This window comes from Rosa rugosa, chromosome 5, assembly GCF_958449725.1.
Source record: "Rosa rugosa chromosome 5, drRosRugo1.1, whole genome shotgun sequence".
Taxonomy (NCBI): Eukaryota; Viridiplantae; Streptophyta; class Magnoliopsida; order Rosales; family Rosaceae; genus Rosa; species Rosa rugosa.
In genome coordinates, this window is record NC_084824.1 from 37,520,118 (window position 1) to 37,540,523 (window position 20,406).

At 39.9% G+C, this 20,406-nt stretch overlaps 1 protein-coding gene across 1 annotated transcript; it reads right to left on the reverse strand.

Moving 5' to 3' along the window:
* Positions 1 to 13,792: 13,792 nt before the first annotated feature.
* Positions 13,793 to 20,059, reverse strand: LOC133708951 (E3 ubiquitin-protein ligase XBAT32). The gene is made up of 10 exons (XM_062134543.1): positions 18,877 to 20,059; positions 18,711 to 18,770; positions 18,483 to 18,554; positions 18,217 to 18,392; positions 17,973 to 18,133; positions 17,483 to 17,541; positions 17,350 to 17,396; positions 16,567 to 16,716; positions 15,966 to 16,057; positions 13,793 to 14,578 (listed from the first exon to the last, which is right to left on the reverse strand). The coding sequence occupies exons 1-10, from the start codon at positions 19,069 to 19,071 to the stop codon at positions 14,073 to 14,075; spliced, it is 1,518 nt and encodes a 505-aa protein (XP_061990527.1). The 5' UTR covers positions 19,072 to 20,059; the 3' UTR covers positions 13,793 to 14,072.
* Between the last annotated feature and the right edge of the window lie 347 nt (positions 20,060 to 20,406).

A 20,406-nucleotide genomic window follows, 5' to 3' on the forward strand; every position in this document is an offset into this window, starting at 1 on the left:
ATACCTTTTGGAATTGAATTTCTTGGGAGCGATTACGCTAAGAAATTAGAAATTTCTTAGAAGTGATTACGCTAAAAAATTTCTATTGTTTTCGTGGTAGCTTTTTCTGCTCCGAAACTAACCTTTTTTTTTGTTCTCTTTTAGGATGAGTAACATGAACGAACTGGACTTACACCATTAGGAATAACTGGCTCTGAATATCACCAGTGGGTTCATGATGTCCGCCAGCATCTCAAGGCCCAAGGAATCCTGGATACGATTCTTGAGCCTAGCCAGGACGTGCTAACTGTTGAGCAAGCTCAAGCGTTGGAGGCAAATAAGGCGAAAGCCGTCATCCTAATGACTCGTCATATGGATGGTTCGCTCTAGTACGAGTATATGAATGAAGAAGACCTCAGAAGGCTATGGGTCTCACTTGAAGAACGCTTTGGCAACGCTCATGACTCCCTGCTTTCTGACCTAGAAGTGAGATGGCATAATCTCTGGCTTTGTGATTTCAAGACAGTTCTTGATTACAACTCGGCAGCACTTCGCATAGTAATAGAATTATGTGGAAAAGAGATCACAGATGTGATGTTAATTGAGAGGACTCTCTCTACCTTCCCCGTCTCTGCTTTGATGGTTGCTAAGAACTACCGTATAGATGTAACTGCTGGAAGTCTCACAAGATTTCATGAGCTAATTGGAGCCATGAATGTCGCTGAAAAGCATGATAACATCCTTGTGAAAAACTATAATTCGAGAATCGTGGGAACTATGTCTATTTCGGAGTCCAATTATAGTCACGCCCATAAGGGAGGGCGCCAAGTACAAAACCCTAATCCTAGGGATACTTCTGGACGTTCTGGTCCATATAATGGCTCTACTTGAGAAGGTAACCGCCAAAATAGGAGGACACTGAACCAAAGAGGTCAACTAGGAAAGAGAGAGGGAGGCTACGCCTCTGGCCATGTTGGTAGCGCCACCAACACTAAGAGCCATCCTTATGACGCTTTCAAAGCGCCTCAATCAAAGGAGTCTAAGCACAAAGATGTATGTTCTCAATGCGGAGCATCGGTCATTGTGGGTACACATTTGTAGAGCTCGTGAAGATATTGTCACCGCCTACAAAGCATATTGTGAAGCAAGAGAAGCTCACTATGTGGAACAAGAAGATCAAGAAGGTGATCTAGAGTGAAGGGATGAAGATTTCAAATCTGGCTGGGATCAATAGATGGGTTTTTTACTTCAACAGTGTCTGAACTCTTCGAGGACTTTTGAAATGATACCTGAACTTTCAAAGTTATCAATGTGATACCTGAACTCATTTTTTCGTATCAACGTCATACCTGCGGTCGATTTCCGTCACAAAACCGTTAACTATGACCACGTGCCCAGCACGTGAGGCACAAAATAAGGGTAAAAATGACATTTCCCACTTCCTTTAGTTCTTCACGGGGTTTTTTTACTTCAACAGTGTCTGAACTCTTCGAGGACTTTTAAAATGATACCTGAACTTTCAAAGTTATTAATGTGATACCTGGACTCATTTTTTCGTATCAACGTCGTACCTGCGGTCGATTTCCATCACAGAACCGTTAACTATAACCACGTGCCCAGCACGTGAGGCACTTAATGAGGTTAAAAGACTAATTTACCCTCAAAAATATTGTTTTTTATTTTTTTTGCTTTCTTTCTTTGTTTTTTTCTTTCTTGTTTTTCTTTTTCGACGTCTTCTTCCCTCTGATTTGTCCCCTCCGATTGGAAGCCATGGCCGCAAATCAAATCTCACCTTCTCTCTCAACCACCCAACCCTTTCCAAGAACTACCTGACTACAACCACATTGAACTCAGCTAGATCGATATGGCTACCTTGCAAAAATTCAAGCTCCTCGCCACTAAATGCCCCGTCGTTGCCTGAAGCCCCACGCGCAACCCATCCGCCAGCCCCGTCATCCACCTCCGCCGCCGTAAAACCCTCAGATTGTTCCTCACCCGCCCCGACCGCCGTCGATTGCCTCGCGGGAGTACCTCGTCCGATGCTCCCACCAAGTACTGATATTACAGCCGCAAATAACCAAAGGCCGGTTCTTTTTTGGACAAATTGATTAGAAGCTGGAATCAGTGAAATGATCATTGCCCCATTGTTCGATAAATCATATACAGATAGATATAGTTATACACAGACACGCAGTCGCGGAAAAATCAGTTTTGGGTTTTCTCCCATCATCACCATCCTTTGCCTTTTCGCCGCTGTTGAGAGAGAGAAAGAGAGAGACTCTCAGTCTCCTTCACTTTTGCAGATTTTGATTCAATTACAAAGACACGGACTATTTTTGAAATTCATGAACTTATGCTGTGATGTTAGTTGTGGTGAGGAAGCCGAGTGCCACGACGGCGTGGCCTGCCTCCGTCATATCTTCGGCAAGCTGCCCAAGAAGGTCTGGATTGCCGCCGGCCATATTCTCTCTCTCTCTATCTGATCCCTCTGTCTGAAATCTCAGGTAAATTCCAAGTCTCAGATCTGGAGGCCAAGAGTCGTGAAACCCTCTACACCGCTCCGGCCTGCAATAAATTCAAAGAAGCAAAGCCGTCGAGCAAGTTGTGCTTGGAGAACTCCGACGAGATGGAGTCCCCAGCGGTGTCCGTCCATCAGAGAATTGGATTCAAGTTTTGCATTTTTCTAGGAAATGTCATCATCCCATCTGATTGCATTTTGCAGATGAAAAAGGAAATAGAAATGGAGAAGAAGAACTGAAGGTACGACATGACACGTGAAGAACTAAAGGAAGTGGGAAAGGTCATTTTTACCCTTTTTTGTGCCTCACGTGCTGGGCACGTGGTCATAGTTAACGGTTCTGTGACGGAAATCGACCGCAGGTACGACGTTGATATGAAAAAATGAGTTCAGGTATCACATTGATAACTTTGAAAGTTCAGGTATCATTGCAACGGTCCTCGAAGAGTTTAGACACTGTTGAAGTATATACTTTTGAGGGTAAATTAGTCTTTTAACCTCATTAAGTGCCTCACGTGCTGAGCACGTGGTCATAGTTAACGGTTCTGTGACGGAAATCGATCGCAGGTACGACGTTGATACGAAAAAATGAGTCCAGGTATCACATTGATAACTTTGAAAGTTCAGGTATCATTTCAAAAGTCCTCGAAGAGTTCAGACACTGTTGAAGTAAAAAACCCTCAATAGATCACCAATTCTGTTTAAGTCTTTATTTTTCCAAGAGATGTAATAAGGCAATTGCCACAATATTATTAGTAGATGCCATTGGTTTAGTTTTTCTTCAACTAGGCTCATCCAAAGTGAGTATGATGTTTAGAAAGATTTTGAGATAAGTGGTACTTAAGCGAGTCTTACTCCACCAACATCTCTCTACTCACCTGGTCATATTTATTTTGGAGTTACTGAAAGAAGTCAAATGACTACCATTGTTTTGCATTAGGAGTATTTGAATTAGATTCTCTTAATGGTTAAGAAACAATGATGTAGTTCATTGGCTTATGAATAAAATTTCAAGTCATTTTCATTAGGAAAAATTTCAGTTTACTAGTCTATGGTTTGCACTCAACATCATGTTAGTCCCTGCTCTTTCAATTTGATTAGCAACACCCCCATGCTTTCAATTTCAATCAGCCATATTAGGTGTAGAAGATGGCTATATCTGACAAAATTCAAACAACCCAAATCCAAATGAACAGGACAGAGCATAAAAGTGTTCAATTTCCTTTCGATTGAATGACACACATCGAGAGAAATCCTTGAACTCAATAGCAATTCACGACCAACAAAAATAACCCAATAACAATTACCCCCATGAAAAAACTAGAAACAAAATAATCCAAGTGGAAGTCGGAGTCGCTCGAACCTGAGTTTCTCGGTTCCGTCATCTTCATCGTAGTCAGAATTGGCGAATGAACCGTAGAGAAATCAAAGACACAATCTTTGCTGACCCAAATCAACGACAATTGACAAAAAAGGCTTTGGAACGTCTCACCAAGTTGAAAGAGTCGACTCTTCTGGAGGCAGAAAGGATATTGCGAAGTGCACTAGAAAGAGCTCTAATAGATTAGAAACAAACCCAAATAGAATGGAGGAGGTCTTCTTCTTCAAATCCGAGCGTGCAACACAGCGTGCAAGCCGAGCCGGCGCACGTGACGAAGAAGTTCGGCGAGATTGAAGAGGTGGAACAACCAGACGACGAGGCAGCGATCAGAGCTCAACAGATCTGGGTCGAAGGTCCGAGCTGCAGTTCGGTCTGGGTCGAAGATAGATGCAGGGCAGGGCTTGTCGCGGAGGAGCCAAGATAAATTTGGGTTTTTTTGTTTTTTGAGTTTGGGTGGAAATTAAGTGGAATGTCGAGTTTACCCCTTTCTGTGGGCCCACTCGCTGACTTTGTCGCTGCCAGCTCACCACTTAACGTCTGATTTGGATGTCTCAGAAAAATTTGGGCACGGCTGATTGAAATTGAAAGCATGGGGGTGTTGCTGATCAAATTGAAAGAGCAGGGACTAACATGATGTTGAGTGCAAACCACAGGGTATTAAACTGAAATTTTTCATTTTCATTATGACTCCATTTCAATTCTGAGCTTTTGAGGAATGAATCCTAGAGAACTTCAATGTACTGCAGATAGTGCAACTACGTAGACAATCATTCTTAGAGATGTTGCCTACACATTCCTCCGTGACTACGATGGTTGGGCCATCAAGTTTAGTTCAAGGACATGGAATAGCCCAAATTCCTCTTGCCAAATGACACCTTGATTACTGTCACAGAAACTCTCTACTCTCCTAAGGTAAATTGAACCCTATTGAGCTATTCGAGCCAGCAGATTCCATGCGGAAACGTATATAGTGAACGGAAAAGAGTTCCTTTGCAATACCTCTAATGATTGTGAATAAAGGCGCATATTAGATAACCTTATGTGTCTCTTTGTTGGTTTTTATGTCATCACTATTTGAGCTATTAAATCCAATAGGGTTATGAGAGAAGATCTCTTGGATTTAGACACATATTGGCTTTGTCACGATAGGATAGGTCATCCTAGTCATGATATGATGATCCGTCTACTAAAGACTTCACACGGACATCCATTCTTTCGAGTGAAACGAAGCAGGAATCAAAGGTTGATTCCTCGAGTATGTATGACCGTCGCCACTGTCGCTGTCCACCGCCAGCCTAGGGCTAGCGCAGTCTATATCCATGATGCCATGGATGGCGTCTATCATGGTGATGGCGCCCCGCTGCAATCACCAACATTGCTTCCAATAGCGTTTCAGATGCTTAGGCCCAACCAAAATCCTCATTGGTTGCTTCTAAAGCCTCTCGCTCATTCTACAAAGCCTGTTCCTTAGGGAGATTAGGACTGAGATTAGGGGTGGGCAAAAAAACCGATGCAAACCGAAAAACCGGCCGGTTCGGTCCAGGTTTTGTGGAAATTTTTGAGGAAAATGTCTGGTCCGGTCTCGAACTGAGTCAGACCGGGTTCGGGTCCAGTTTTGAATTTTAAAAGAACAGAAAGCCCGATGGGCCCGAATGTTATTAATTAGTAATATTTTAATAATTTTTTATTTATCTTTTGTACTTATCTTCTCTTCTTTTTAGTCTGAAAAGTGTCTTCTGACTCCTGTCTTCTCCTATTAGTCTTCTTCTTTATTCTCTCTTCTCTCTGCGTCTTCTTTTTTCTTTGTTCTTTCTTCTTCTCTCCTAAAGGGGATGGACATATGAACTGTCCATTCACTTCTCTATTGAAGAGGTACTTCAGAGTTCTGTCTTCTACTGATGCTATGATCACAATCAAACTGGCAAGCACCAGAATTTCTGGCATCCGAAGCTAGAATTCGAAGAAATCGGGACATGCATGTATCTGATAGCCTTTCGCATCAATGTCTAGGTAGTAAGTGTGATCCAGATTTTGATCTTCTTCGATGACAAACAAGGTTGGGATCGATCTGTGTTCTGTGATGTGGTCTCCGACCACCATACCTCTTCTGCTTCTGATGTGATCCAGATTTTGATCTTCTTCTGCTTCTGTTTTTGACTTTTTCGAGATTGATAGATCTATCATGTTCTATAGTTTTTGGGTTGATCTATATGTATTGAGTTATGTATTGTTGTAAAACAAAGATTCTGGGTTAGTTTTGTGAAGAGAAATCTTCGAATCGGTGTCGTCTTTCGGGATGAAGAAATCAACGATATAGAACCGAAAGCCCGGACAAACCGGACCGTTAGTCTCGGTCCGAGTTTAGGCCGGTCCCTGTTTCCAGCAAGTCGAAGCCTGGCCCGAAATTCCTCTGCCAGTCCCGCTCCCTGTAAATGCAGTGTCGGTCTGGGACCGTGCCCAGCCCTAACTGAGATCGTCCTACGCAAAGGATATGAAAATACTCATTCTGTTCTTACATAGAATCCAGGGGGATTCTGTGGACCGATTCAACCAACTTACGGATGTTTAAATATTTCATGATGTTGGTTGACATGCAAACACGCTGGTCACGTGTTATGTCATTATCCACTTGTAGCTTATACTTCACTCCTAGCACTGATTAGATGGCGACGGGCTCACTCCCCGGATCATCCTATTTTGTCAATTCGACTTGACAATGCTAGAAAGTTTACATTGAAGACTTTTGATGATTATTGCGTTGGAACTGATTTTGGACATCATATTCTCATGTACACACCCAAATGGTCTCTCGGAAACGACTACGATGGTAGCCCGGACACTGGTAATGGGCACCAATCTCCTTATATCCGCTTGGGGTGATGCAATATAGCATGCAGCTATGCTAATTCGTCGACGACCCACCGCCACTTATTTTATCTCTACGTTACAGCTAGTGACTGGGTACAAGCATCTCATACTTACATATATTTGAGTGTGCCATTTTTGTGCCTCTTGCGCCTCCACAGCGCCCTAAGATGGGTCCTTACAGACGAATGGGAAAATATGTTGGATATGAGACTCCAACAGTCGTCTACCACTTAATACCCTTTGTAGGCAATCTCTTTACCGCATGTCTTGCGGATTATCACTTTGATGAGACAGTCTTCCTGTCGTTAGGAGGAGATAAGATCACGGATGTTCAATAGAAATGACAAGAATTATCGTGGTCTATCCCCACTATGTCTCATCTCGATCCCCGTTAAAGTGACGAGATCACACATATCTGCTGCAAACATGCCTGCAAGGATGGACGTCCCTACGAGAGGACATAGCGCCACCCTATACCGAGGTAGGCATGGTGCCAACACCATAGAGAGTGGTGCTCTGGCGTTACAGGCCATGACCCCAGCTAGGATGCTCAGGAGGCCCGTGGGTTCGAAGGATACTTTGACACAACTCAATCCTTTGATCATTGACACTCAAAATCCGTCTCATGAGAATCTTCCGGATTATGGTTATCGTTGGGGGATGCCTCAACGTCAGAACCTTCCTGAGAATATAGAGCTCTTTGAAAATTACACTAGTGTACATGAGACGTGGGATAAAAACTCCATCATGATTGATGATGTAGTCGCCCATTTCATTGTGCATAAGTTATTGAGTCCGATGATATCGAACCAAGCTCCGTTGATGAATGAATGTCAGAGTAGAGAAAATTGGCCTACATGGAAAAATGTGATCCAGGGTAAGGTGGATTCTCTAATGAAGAGGAAGGTTTTCGAGCTGGTGATGCCAACACCTCCTAACATAAAACTTATTGACTAACGGGTCTTCGATAAAAAGCGTGATGAGAAAAGGAGATAGTAATCTCGCCTTAAGGCACAAGGCTTCTCACAAAATGCCCTGGAATCGATTACGAGGAGACATATTATCTCGTAATGGATGTCATTGCACTCCACTACCCTGTCAGTTTGCTAGTTTCCGAATAACTGAACATGCAGCTTACGAATGTGGTCACTATGTATCTTTATGGGGATCTAGATACGGAATATACATGAAGGTTTATGGTGAACTTCATTTACCCAAGTCAAGTGGCTCTAGACCACAGAGCGTGTTTGCAAAGAGGTTGAAACGCTCACTAAAGTGACTACTTGATTGGGAAGAGATATGTAAATGCCCGCGCATTTCTATGGCAAGTTCCGGATTCTATCGCGGTTCATGTTGGTGACATGATCTTCATTGGAAGCCCTTAAAGAGTTAAGGGAAACCGCTGAACATTTGAAATCCGAGTTTGAGATGAAGGATCTTGGGAGAACACAATTATGTCTTAGTTTGGAACTTGAGCATCGTGTTGATGGATGCTTAGGCGTTTTGACAAGGTCAAGCCTTCAAGCACACCCATGATCGTCCGTAGACTTGATCCTGAAAAGGTTCCTCTTCGTTCGAAGGATGATGACGAAGATGTGCTAGAGACAAAAGTGCCCTACTTAAGTGCAATAGGTGCATTATTGTACTTAGCTCAATGCACAAGATAGGACATCTCATTTGCAGTGAATTTGTTAGCTAGGTATAACTTTCCGCCAACGCGACGCCATTAGACTGGTGTAAAAGATATTTTTTGATACTCGAGATGTACGATTGATATGAGCTTGTTCTATCCTTACAGAGAGATGATGGATTCGGATCCATCACACACTAGGAACACCGCCAACCCTGGCCTGCGTCCTCTATCTCCATCCCAAAACAACATTAGTGTTTTGGAAGGTTTTGCTGATGTTGGGTACCTCTCTAACCCACACAAAGGCCATTCTCAAACTGGTTATGTATTCACCATGGGTAAGACTGCGATATCTTGGAGGTCTACAGAACAGACCATAGTCGCTATATCATTGAACCATGCAGAGATCATTGCTCTTCACAAAGTGGTTCGTGAATGTATATGGATTGAATCCATATTTACGCATGTTCGTGGTTTGAAGCCTACCACAGATGAGCTTACGAGCATTTATGAGGATAATGCTGCTCGCTTTGAACAAATGAAGCAAGGCTGCATCAAAGGCAACAACACCAAGCACAATCAGCAACAACAAACTCTCCTTAAGATCAAAGTGAACTAGGTTCAATCTGAGGACAATGTGGCAGACTTGTTCACTGAGTCATTGCCTAAATTCCACTTTAGAGAAACATGTTGGTAGCATCGTTTACTGAAGTTATCCGAACTCTCATGACCGTTGTCATCAGGGGGAGATGTCTACATATATGGTCTCAGAACGTGAAGGGTGTGTTGTACTCTTTTTCTCCTTCGACCGAGGTTATTTTTGTCCCACTGAGTTTTTGTTACTCGGCAAGGTTTTTGACAAGGCAACGAGAGGAGCATCACATTTGGGCGACACAAGAGGGAGTGTTTAAGGACACCTAGTTTGTGTGTCTAACCCAAACTCTGATTACTTGTCTGAGTTGTAATAGGGTTAGTCTTACAGATATTCTCAGAGATATTCTATTCATTGTATGATTTAGTTTCCTTGTAAGACTCAGATTCTCTGCTGTTCATACAATGAAAGAAGCAGAGAATCTAAGTCTTACAAGGAAACTAAATCATACAATGTAAGACTCCTCTGTGGCTCTCCCATTCTCTCTGTCTATCACAAATTCTCATTCTTCTTCACAAAAAGGCCTAAATTATGGAAAAAATTCAATATTTGAACACTTGAACTCTCAGGTTCTCATCTCCCCACTCTTGCATTTGCACACCTGTGCATAATTGTACTAAAAAAAAAATTTTGGACTTTGCCCAAAGGGACACATAAATATATAACCCTTCCTATTTTCGAATCTTAGATCCGCCACTGGACTTGTGAGTTGTTTATTATGCAGGTTTCTTCTCCTTCTATTCTTGTGATACTAGCTTGGAATATCAAACTTCCCATTGAATGGACTGCACCCTTGGAATCCTCTAAGCAGCGGCCCCCGTGAGTAACAAGAACGAGCTTACGAGCCCACTGAGGACATTTCTGCCTAGGCCTCATCATTTAGCCCTTCGGCCCTAAGCCTGCCCGACCTGTAGGACCGAAGCCCTACCCGGCCCTTGCATTAAGGCGGGCCGGCCTTACCCTTTCTCAAATAGGATAGGGTAAGGGTCATGCAAATGAAGCCCGGCCCGTTTGAGCCCGTTAGGGCCAAGCCCGACCCGACCCTTTAAGCCCGCCCAATTAAACCCTAATAATTTTCTATTTTTTCTATTTTTTAAATATGTTTCTCTTTAGTCTATAACATACAACTTCTCTCTTTTTTGTAATTGGTTTCCTAAGCTTTATTTTCTTTAATTTTTGTTTCCTTTGTTAAACAACAATTAATTTTGGGAGATTTAGAGAGATAGTTAATTGAATATAACCATCTTAACTAATATTTATAAATGTTATAACTTATAAGTTAATTCCAATATATATATTTATATTAAATATGATCAACAAAAAATAATGAGTCTTGTATTACCTATATAACCATTGAGCCACATTTTGAGATAAGAAATAAAAATAAAAATAATATATTTCTTTTTGTTAAACAAATTAAGGCCATTTTAGGCCTATTTCGGCCCTATTTGGAAGGCCGGCCCGACCCTGCCCTAGTGGCTCGGGCCTTTCGGGCGGGTAAGAGTTATCATATTTAAGCCGCGGCCCGACCCTAAATTTTGTTGACTCTGACTAGGCCGGGCCCGGCCCGACCCTAAGCCCTAAAATTTAGGGTAGGGCCGGCCCTAACTCGACCCATAATGACCCCTATTTCTGCCAAACTAAAGAGTGTTTTCCTTTTAATGGATGAAATCTTCTCCAAAACGAAGAAGAAGATCTTTGTTACTCATGAAAACAAATAATTGTTACGTTTCTATAATTTCTGAACGTAACCTTTCTCAAGAGCTGCTATCGAAGATCCAGTTTCAATCGATTATTTTAGTACTTCAAAAAAAAAAAATCGATTATTTTTGGTTTTGTGACCCAAGTTGCTAAAACTTGAAAATGAGAGAGAGAGAGAGAGAGAGAGAGAGATGAATTAAGTCAAATGACACACAAGCGTGGAGTGGGCATTAGATTCTGGACATTGCAGTAGACACTGCATATTTTATATTTTTTTATATTTTTTTTTTGGGGAGGAGAAAAGGAATTACAACAAGAAATCCTTGGACAACCAAAGTTAACAGAAACAGTAGACACTACATTGGTGGGTGTAGAATGCATGTTATTACTTAGGGTATTATAATTTTCTTTGGTCTTACGTAGGCGGCCTGCAATATCAAAATTGTTATAAAAGTAAATAAAAACAAAAGAGAAAAGAAAATATAAAAAGAGACTGATTGATTGACCATGTATTGTCCCATCACAAAGGTCGTGATGATTACCAAAATTTAAAGTCTGTACCCAATTTCTGAAAAGATCCTAATCCTCAGTTCACCCACGCGCCCAACACCGATTCAAATTTCTTCTGGGATTGTGAGTTGTGTGGAATACACTCTCTTCTCTGCAAGAGTGAAACTGGAAAGTTAATATTCTCATACTAGTGTATTGTCTGTCAAAACCCAGTACTGGAATAATTGCTCTCTTCCTCTCCCATCTCTTTTCACCGGAACTGAAGCAACAACTCATACACACACAGAAAAGATAAACCCTAGCTACCTACCTACCCCTAGCAATTGGCTTAGCTCCTAAACATACAACCCTATTACAATACAATACCATACAACACAAAACTACAGAATAAAGAAGGGATGGAAGGAGAGAGATCAACCCAATCTAGATTCTGGGTTTTGTAGCCATATATGCAGCTGTACTTGCAAAGCTGTTTTATGGTTTTTTTCAACTCACCTACAAGCATCAAAAGATCTGGTTCGGCTATTCTATTGATCCTATTTCTACATTGGATTTCCCATATGAGTTTCAGACCTCAGAACCTAGGTAGCTTATTATGACTTATGACTTATGTTGTGGCCCTGAATATTGCAATCTTGGTACTAAGGGTGATTATGGTAAGATTATCTTCTTAAATATAGGGTAACTTTTGGTAAAAATATCGTTGAACCAGTCATTATATAATAATACGTACAGTAAATCAAAGCTGAAATGTCATTACCAGATTTGCTGCTACTTGCTGGCTAGAGTGGTCACTTTCTAAATGATTATTATCCTTTTTATGAAAGCTTTGCATGTTATAATTCAATTACGACATTAATAATGCCATGATTAATTTGCATTGAAGATCTTCTGAAACCTAGCAGGAATTTGGTATCAGCATTACTGTATGCATCAGACTATCAGAAAATTCAAACCCCACATAGTAATGCATATGGTCCATAACATATGGACAGGGAATGATGAAGAATCATAAAGGCAAATTGACTGTGAGGATTTGCTATATATAGTCACAAACCGCTTTGCCCTTTGCATGCTTACTGTTCCTCTGTTACAAACTTACAAGCCTTCATTATTGCAAGAACCAATCCAACCATATATAGCGTTTGCTTCTCACTTGTTTTTTTGTAATTGTTGGCATGCATTTGAAATCTGAGAAACTTGAAAATCTGAAAAACCTTTTATTCTTTCGAATGAATTGAATTGCGTAATTGAGAAGGTAAAAGATATGAGACAGAGAGAGTCAGAACGACAGAGAAGGATGGTAAGTCACATTACTACTCATCACACCTCTCTGCAGCTTTCTTCTGCTGTCTACGTACCTCACTCACTCTTCCCCCTTCTCTCAAGTCACTAGTCACTACCACACCATGCAATACATATACCTTATATTCCCAATACTCTCTCTCTCTCTCTCTTCCTAGCTAGCCCTAGCTATGACCAATCTGATGCTCTAGTCTGTTTGACTTTATTAATAATAAAAACATATTTGGAATAGATATATATGTCAGCCCTTTCTGTTTTATTTTATTATATTTTTTCTTCTTCTCTGTTTTCAGTCTCTCTAATTTCACTATATATAACCCCCATCCATCTCTTCACATACCATGTCTTCTCCCATATACATCACTTCACCGGCACCTTATAAGCAAACACTAGTCCTCTTCAATTCAATGCCTCCTCCTGTCTTTTCTTTCTCATCCCATAATTTGCTGGTCAAATATGACTTGCTATCACCTGAGAAGTCACTTCCAACTTCTTGGATCAAATACCACAAATGGAGAATGAAGGAGAAGCAGCAGCAGCTTCAGCTTGTGAAGTTGATTGTTATTTGATGGTGCTATCCTAACTGAGCTTTCCAGCCCTCTTTTTTTGTTTCTTTCTTTTCTCTGTTATTTGGTTTTGCATTTCCTCTGAGACGTTTTACTTCTCCTCCTCTATGGTTCCTTCTTTGCGAATCCGCTCACCATTTCCCCTTGCATTTTCATCTCTCCTTCTGTCAATTGTCTGTAGCTTTCTTCTTGTCCCTCTTTCTTGACCTTGCAAGACTTTTCAGTCGGTCCACAACCTCTCTAACCTCCCTCTACACCCTTCTTAACCATCCTTGTCTATCCCTCTTGAGCTTTATGTACTAAGATATGTACTCCAGCTGCACTATTTTTTGTTCAATATTTGGATATGATGCATGTGCATGAGTGCATCATCTCAAGGAATGTAATATACTGCTGTAACATTGGCTTGAATAGAAGTTCAGGTATTTCTTGAGTTTGTTTGATATGGAATTTATGTATGTACCCTCATGTAATGTGTAATAATCGGTGGAGCAAAAAGACCAGCAGACAGTAGTTCCTGGGAATATTTGTTGTACCGCATGACCAGAGATTGGGACAATATTTCATGCTTTGTATCCACCAGACTCGAATTATTTATGCAGGATGAGTTACATTTAACTCTCTTTTTTTTGTTTAAATTGAGTGAAATGGTTGTAAGCTAGATTCCCAATTCTTCTGTTCAGAATATGATGTACAAACAATTTTATTGGCCAAAACTGGGAGTTTATCAGTAAATTCACTGAAGATTTTTTTTTCCTTCTTGGTACAGATTTCTTTTGAATGAATATATATTTACAGCTTTGCTCCATCCAATTATCACCGCAGTAGCAAATGATTTGAGTCACACCAAGGCCAAAACTGAGATGGAAATGCGTTTAAAAGAACTCGAGAGTCCAGAAGAAAAAAAAAAATACAAATAAGAAGGAAAAATAAAAATACAAATAAGAAGAAAACAATGTTATTCAGCATCCGCTGCTAGTCATTGCTTGTTGATTGAGTGCAGATAGCCATGACCTTCTGCCCTCAGGCTGAGAAGTTGTTCGTCTGAAGCCTGATCTCAAACATCTACGAGCAGTGCACGGAACCAAACAAGGTGTAATGTTTGAAACTCCTCCCATGCAAAGGCCGTAGTTGAGTTTGATAGATGGGAACTTCTGGAAGCTCTGGGACCGGAAATATCCCAGCGAACATTTCCGAGAGGAACGAAAACTGGGCTTGCATAAAGGGGTGGTTATTGAGGAGGCTGTCTCTGGTTCCTCGGTAGAACAGCGGCAAAATGATAGGGATAAACTAGTTTTTGCCATCCCCTTCACCATTGGTCTTGTTTTTAGAAGCTTCGCAAATGAAACTATGCCATTCCGGCAGAGAGGACATGCGATTGATCCCAAGGGACCACGCGCCACAACCGTGCTGCAGTTTGTCGAACAAAGGTACAGGGCACAACTTATGCAGAACTCATGATCACAACCTGCACCATGAAATCTGTTAATGTCCTTGGAAACAGACAAATTTATGCATAACAGAACTATGTGGCAATGGAGCACAAGAACAAATCATTCTAAAGAAACCAAGTGTTACCTAGTGAGCACTTAACTGTTAAGTTTCAAAAACAGGAAATTATCTATCTATAACAACAAGTTTGCTCAACTCAAGGCTGTTTTTAGTTAAGTTTATTTCCGTCTGGAAATCATTCATGTGGTAGCTTCATGTTCTCAGAGTTGCTCATCGTTTCAAACGTCTTTTCCATTTTCAAAGTTACCCTTGTGATATCAAACTTCTGTTTGGATTAATGTACCCAATATATTTTACTTCATCTAGATTCCAACTGCAAGTTACACCACCTCAAAAATGCTGCCCTCTAATAATTATCTGCACCAAACTGCACCTTAATTCACCATCAGTATTCTCTGTAGATGTAAGAGGCTTCAAAGGAACTTTTAATGGCCAAAATCAAGTACATGAAGTATACAAGTGATCCTAAACAAGGAGCAAAAAGAAGGGCTGCCTTCTTAAATTTGAAGTCATCTCACTTTTGAAAGAAACGTCAACATAGAGCTATGGAAATGGAATGTCCAACTGAAAAACAATCTAAAGAAAACACCCATTAATTAGCAGCTCCAAACTTTTAGAGGCCCAACTACTTCTTCCAGTAAAGATGACTCAACTTGAGAACACAGAAACTGCAATTCAATACTACCTCATGTAGGGCACCATAGAACAATGACCAAACTAAACTAAGATAAGATCTGGAAGTTCTATTCCCACCAAACACAGCTCAATTTGCATATGCAATGCCGGTTCATACCTAAAGAAGCCATCCATGAATAACAGGAGAAAGAACATGAGCACTGAAGCTACAGCTATAACAATACTTGTCCAGTTAAAGTGGAAAAATGCTTCCTTTTTCATGATAAGATTTAACATTAAAATTCCTACTGTAGGTGAAGCCACTTATTATGTTCAATAGCCTTAACATGGGAACTGACCACTGCACTCAACCAAATATAGAGCATTCAGTAAATGCATTTGCCTCCAAGCTAGACTAATGCTATACTATTACCTCCACTCCTACCTGCATCACCAGTACTTAATTTGAGCCCTCACAATACAAGTATGTATTTGCATTTGCTAAACGGGCATTAAGAATGCTGGATACACATCATTCATTCTCTTCTCCACCAGTACACATTTATTTATTCTCTTTCAAAAACAATCTTTGAATGCAAAGATTCAGATGCAACCCCAAAACCAGTCAACTTCAACACTCTTAAAACTTGTCTAATTTGTATACAAATACATATCACCAAGTTTAGACAGAGATGGATAGTTGTGACAATCTTCTAAGAAAAATTTACCTTCTGCAGCCACGGTGCACTGTCTTTCCAAACAGACAACGCATGGATCTTCACATGCAGGTAAAGAATCATTGTTCCTCCATCCACATTCTCTGGAAATGGCACCAATACTAGAGTATAAGGTTAAAGTATACAAACCCAAATTGGTTAACGCCAAATTTGTTATAAGAGGTTTCAAGAGAAAAAGAGTGTAGGGAAAAGCCTTATTCTATTGAAAATATAACCAAAACAAAAGAGTTTATTTGACTGGAAAAACTATTTTCTGCATTACCAACAAATACATGTTTTCTGAGCCATACAGTTTGTCAAACTTGCTTGTATCAAAATCTATCACAAAAATAAGTGACTTATAAAGAGATATTTACAACTGAAAGTTATTCACATGGAGTAAAAACATGTCAAAATGACAGGTTCATGCACCAAGAAGAATAATTTGATCTAAGAGCCCATGTTAATATAGCTTCGGCTGTTTGTTTATTTCTGACCTGATCTATTGATTTGAGACAATCAGAGTTACAGAATTCTTGAGTGGAATGAGTTTAGATATTACAAATAATTCTATAGTGTAGTATTAGCAACAGAATTAACACAATGTACTTGCCTAGCAATCTTCACAATGCTCATTAGGGGAAGGGATAGGTATGGTGAAGGAAGACTAGGAAGTATCTGTGTCTGGCCTTCTTGCTCCGTGCTAAGGACTTCCTCAAGCCAATCTCTATGCCATGAACGAGCCACCATCAAGGGCGTCCATCTTTGAACAAATAACAAAATACAACCGGCTCAGTTAAGAACTGATAGTGAATAAAGAAAGAATAAACAGACAAAAAATTGAGGCTTAACCAAAAGGTTCAAGTATCTCAGTAGAAGTAGAGCCAGTAATACAACCTAGTATATAAGGGGTATACAACTAATCTCTTAAGAAACTGCAGATAAAAACGTACCAAACTCATTATGTCAAGGAAAAGATACAATAGATCATTGAACTAACACCCAAACTTTACTGCCCCATGATTAGACATTTTAAACTGTGCATCTATCTAATTGTTGATTTAGTTGACATTTACAGGCTCAACATTGCTTAATCAGAGCTTATAAGACAAGCAGACAGGTGAATGGAGACACAGAAAGATACAGGTGCAACCCCACCCTCACCCCACATATCAACAAATATATGAATAATTGGGGGTTGGAAGATCCAAACCCAGGACCTTCTAAGGCAGATAATAGTATCCACACTAAACAAATGAATTTGGGGACATGTAGCAATACCAACACTCTGGAATCCATGTAAAATAGGTCAAAGTATTATTTAAAGAGTTCTGGAAAGTGAAAGTTACAGTAGCTTTCCAAATAAATCAAAACTGAAGGAGTTCGAAACATATACCGGTTTGCATTTTCAGCTTTCAGACTGGCACCCCTGGAAATCAAAATCTGACCACAGCATCAAACATTAGTAACAATCATCATGTAAGGTTGTAGCATTTTAGAGCATATCTTTAATAAAACTAAGAGCATACTTGACAACACTGGGCATTTCCTCCACATGCAGCATAATGTAGGGCTGTGCTTCCAGCCCCTGCAAATTAAAGTGATCAGTTATTGGAGATGTAACTGCAAAATCATCGGGGAATGATGGGAGTCTTAAACCTTTCATGATGATAATCAACAACATCACATGGAACTACATCAAAAATAATTAAAAAAATGTCTTCATAAGTAATTTAGAAATGCACCACTATGAATCTATGATTGTGCTCTCTTTCTATACCAGAGCACAAAAGGAAATACACTTAAAAAGGTTCCCAGAAGGCTTGGAATAAATATTGAATCTATAGTATACTACTTAATATGCCTGATCTAATTCCAATATTCTAATACAACTCAATTGATTTACCAAGGCAAGTGATAAATTAAAGTTAAACCTTATGAGATTTTCAATTATCTGAATCATAATTGGACAGTGCTATTTGCTGGAAAAAAAAGAAGAAGATGAATTAAATTTGTTACCTATTAAATCAATTGTAGCTCCATCTTCCACAGTAATTGCAAAAACAGAAGCCCCCAAATCCAAAAGTAGTTGTACAGTTTCAAGATGACCATTTAGTGCTGCCATATGCAGAGCAGTGATTCCTCCATCAGCAGGCCTATTAATTATCTGACCCAAAACACTGGAAATGGGGAAGGAAAATAAATTAATTAAGAGTATTGGAAAATACAAGGAAGGTGAAAAAAGAAATGGATGTTGAATTACTCATGATCAAACTCTGTAATTGGTTCTTCATTCTCTAATTCATTCCTTAACATACTCCAAAAATCCGGAGAGCTGGGAATGTAATCAGCAAGGAGGATTCTGATGCACCGAGTATGGCCATTCAAAGCAGCAAAGTGGAGTGCAGTACCCCCATTCAGATAATCTGCTCTGTGAATCTAAATCCAGTTTTCAAAAATGTCACATTTCTTAACCACATTATTGTCTCAGGACTACTGGAAAAATGGCTTATGAGTATACAATCTTACGGTGGCTTTAAACAGAATCAGGGTCAGAACAACCTCCCAATGACCATGTTGGCAAGCTTGCATCAAAGCAGTCTGTACATCAAGATTTAAAGCACAGTATAAATGTGTTGATAGAAAGCTTGTTTCTAAATCATAAGAAAGCAATTTTGACGAGGTAAACGCCCATATTAATTGAAAAAAAATGCCTTTTGATTGATATAATGCCAAAAGTTTCACTTCTAAAATTACCTGACCACGATAATTCCTGAGATTAATATCAACTCCAGACTCAAGCAAGAGTGAAACTATCTAAGGATGCCAAACAAAAAACAATCACATCAAAACCAGATAAGCAAAAGTATGTAAAACACAAGGAGATCAATCTCTGAAACTGGCATTTGATAAACATATATACCTCATGGTGGCCCTGAGCTGCAGAATAATGGAGTGGAGAATTACGAACACCAAAAGTGGAGTACCTTGCTAGACGAGGATTACATTCCAACAAGGCCTTGGCCTCTTGAAGATCTCCATCTCTTGCAGCTGAAACTAACCGCTCCCCAGATGCTGAGCATCCGAAAGAGTTTCCCATAACGCTTAGAAATTTCATGCCCACCCCAAAATTGAGAGAATACTACAATCAGTACAAACTAAACCAAAATTTGCTTCTGATTTTCCTCAAATGCAAGACACCAAATCCTCAGTCCACCCTTACATAGAGATAAAGACCTTGGGAGATGAAGTTGTATATACATGAAAATAAAGGTCGTTGGTTCCCTTTACCAAAACAGAAACAACTACCCACAACGGTTTCTGAAAAGAAAATTGGTTGTAACGGTAAGAATCTCAATGTGTTATTCCAAGTGATCAATGGGACAGGGAGTGAGTGAGACTTGTTCTTCTTCTGCACATAAACCTTTTATCAGAGCAAAAGAAGAACAAACCACCATCTAACTGCCAATAAAAAATTTGTTTTGGCTGTCACTGTTTAAAAATTGAATGTTAAAACATTTTTCCGTGAACTTCAAGAAAACCAAATAAAACAAACAAGAAGCGTCAAAACTCTATCAAACAAAATCCCATTTCGTCACACCCATTGTCCCCAGAGAATCATAACATTTCAAACCCACTTGGGCACTAGCACTACCAGACATTCCTCCCAGAATCAACACTTCCAATACAGACAATACCCAATTCTTCCCCAAAAATCAAAACCTTCAATGCCTACATGCGAATTGAATCAAAATCCCCAGTTTTCAGATATGCCATAAAGGATCAAAATCTTCAAAACCCAGATGGCATATCCCCTTCTTTTGGGGTTTCTTGATCATCTTCTAAAGGAAAAAGACCACAGATAGATCATACTATAATGGGTGTAGGCAAAAGGAAGGAATGAATGGATGGATTGGAATAAGGTAGGAATTTTTGGCATCAAAAGAGGAAAAGAAACTCTAAAAGGGATAAAGGGAGTGATTTATTTGCAACTCCTTCCTTAATATCAACCAACAATAGGAGGAGGAGGAGAGGCTGCCTGCAAGAATAGCGTGTCTCCATGATGGGATATTATTAGGCAGTCAACTTAGTTGTTGGCTTGTTCTTTTCGCATCTCTGTCTCTCCCTCCATTTTTACTTCCCGGAGAAATTTTACCAAGTCCACGCACGTCGGCTGACTTGGCTCATCCGCATTATTTTGTCTTTTTTTCTTTGGACAAGAAAGAGAGATTGTGTTGTTCTCAAAATTAGTACTATCATTAATATATTATCGCTCACTTATTCAAAACGACTTAAAAAGTCTCTGATCTTGAGCAAATAAATGAATCTTCCACCGTCAATACTACCACAATTGCCGAAAAGATCTTTCATTAAATGATTATATGAAAATTTTATCATTTGTCAGCTCAAAAATCAAAACCAAGCATTAGATAAAAGGTCATGGTGACAAAAC

Bases quoted from the DNA above. Each gene is read 5' to 3' on its own strand.
- LOC133708951 (XM_062134543.1), bottom strand. From the start codon at position 19,071: ATGAAATTTCTAAGCGTTATGGGAAACTCTTTCGGATGCTCAGCATCT. The intron at 18,555-18,710 runs GTAATTTTAGAA...CTTGATGTACAG, and splicing joins TCAGGAATTATCGTGGTCAG to ACTGCTTTGATGCAAGCTTG. The intron at 14,579-15,965 runs GTAAATTTTTCT...TTCATGGTGCAG, and splicing joins GTGCACCGTGGCTGCAGAAG to GTTGTGATCATGAGTTCTGC.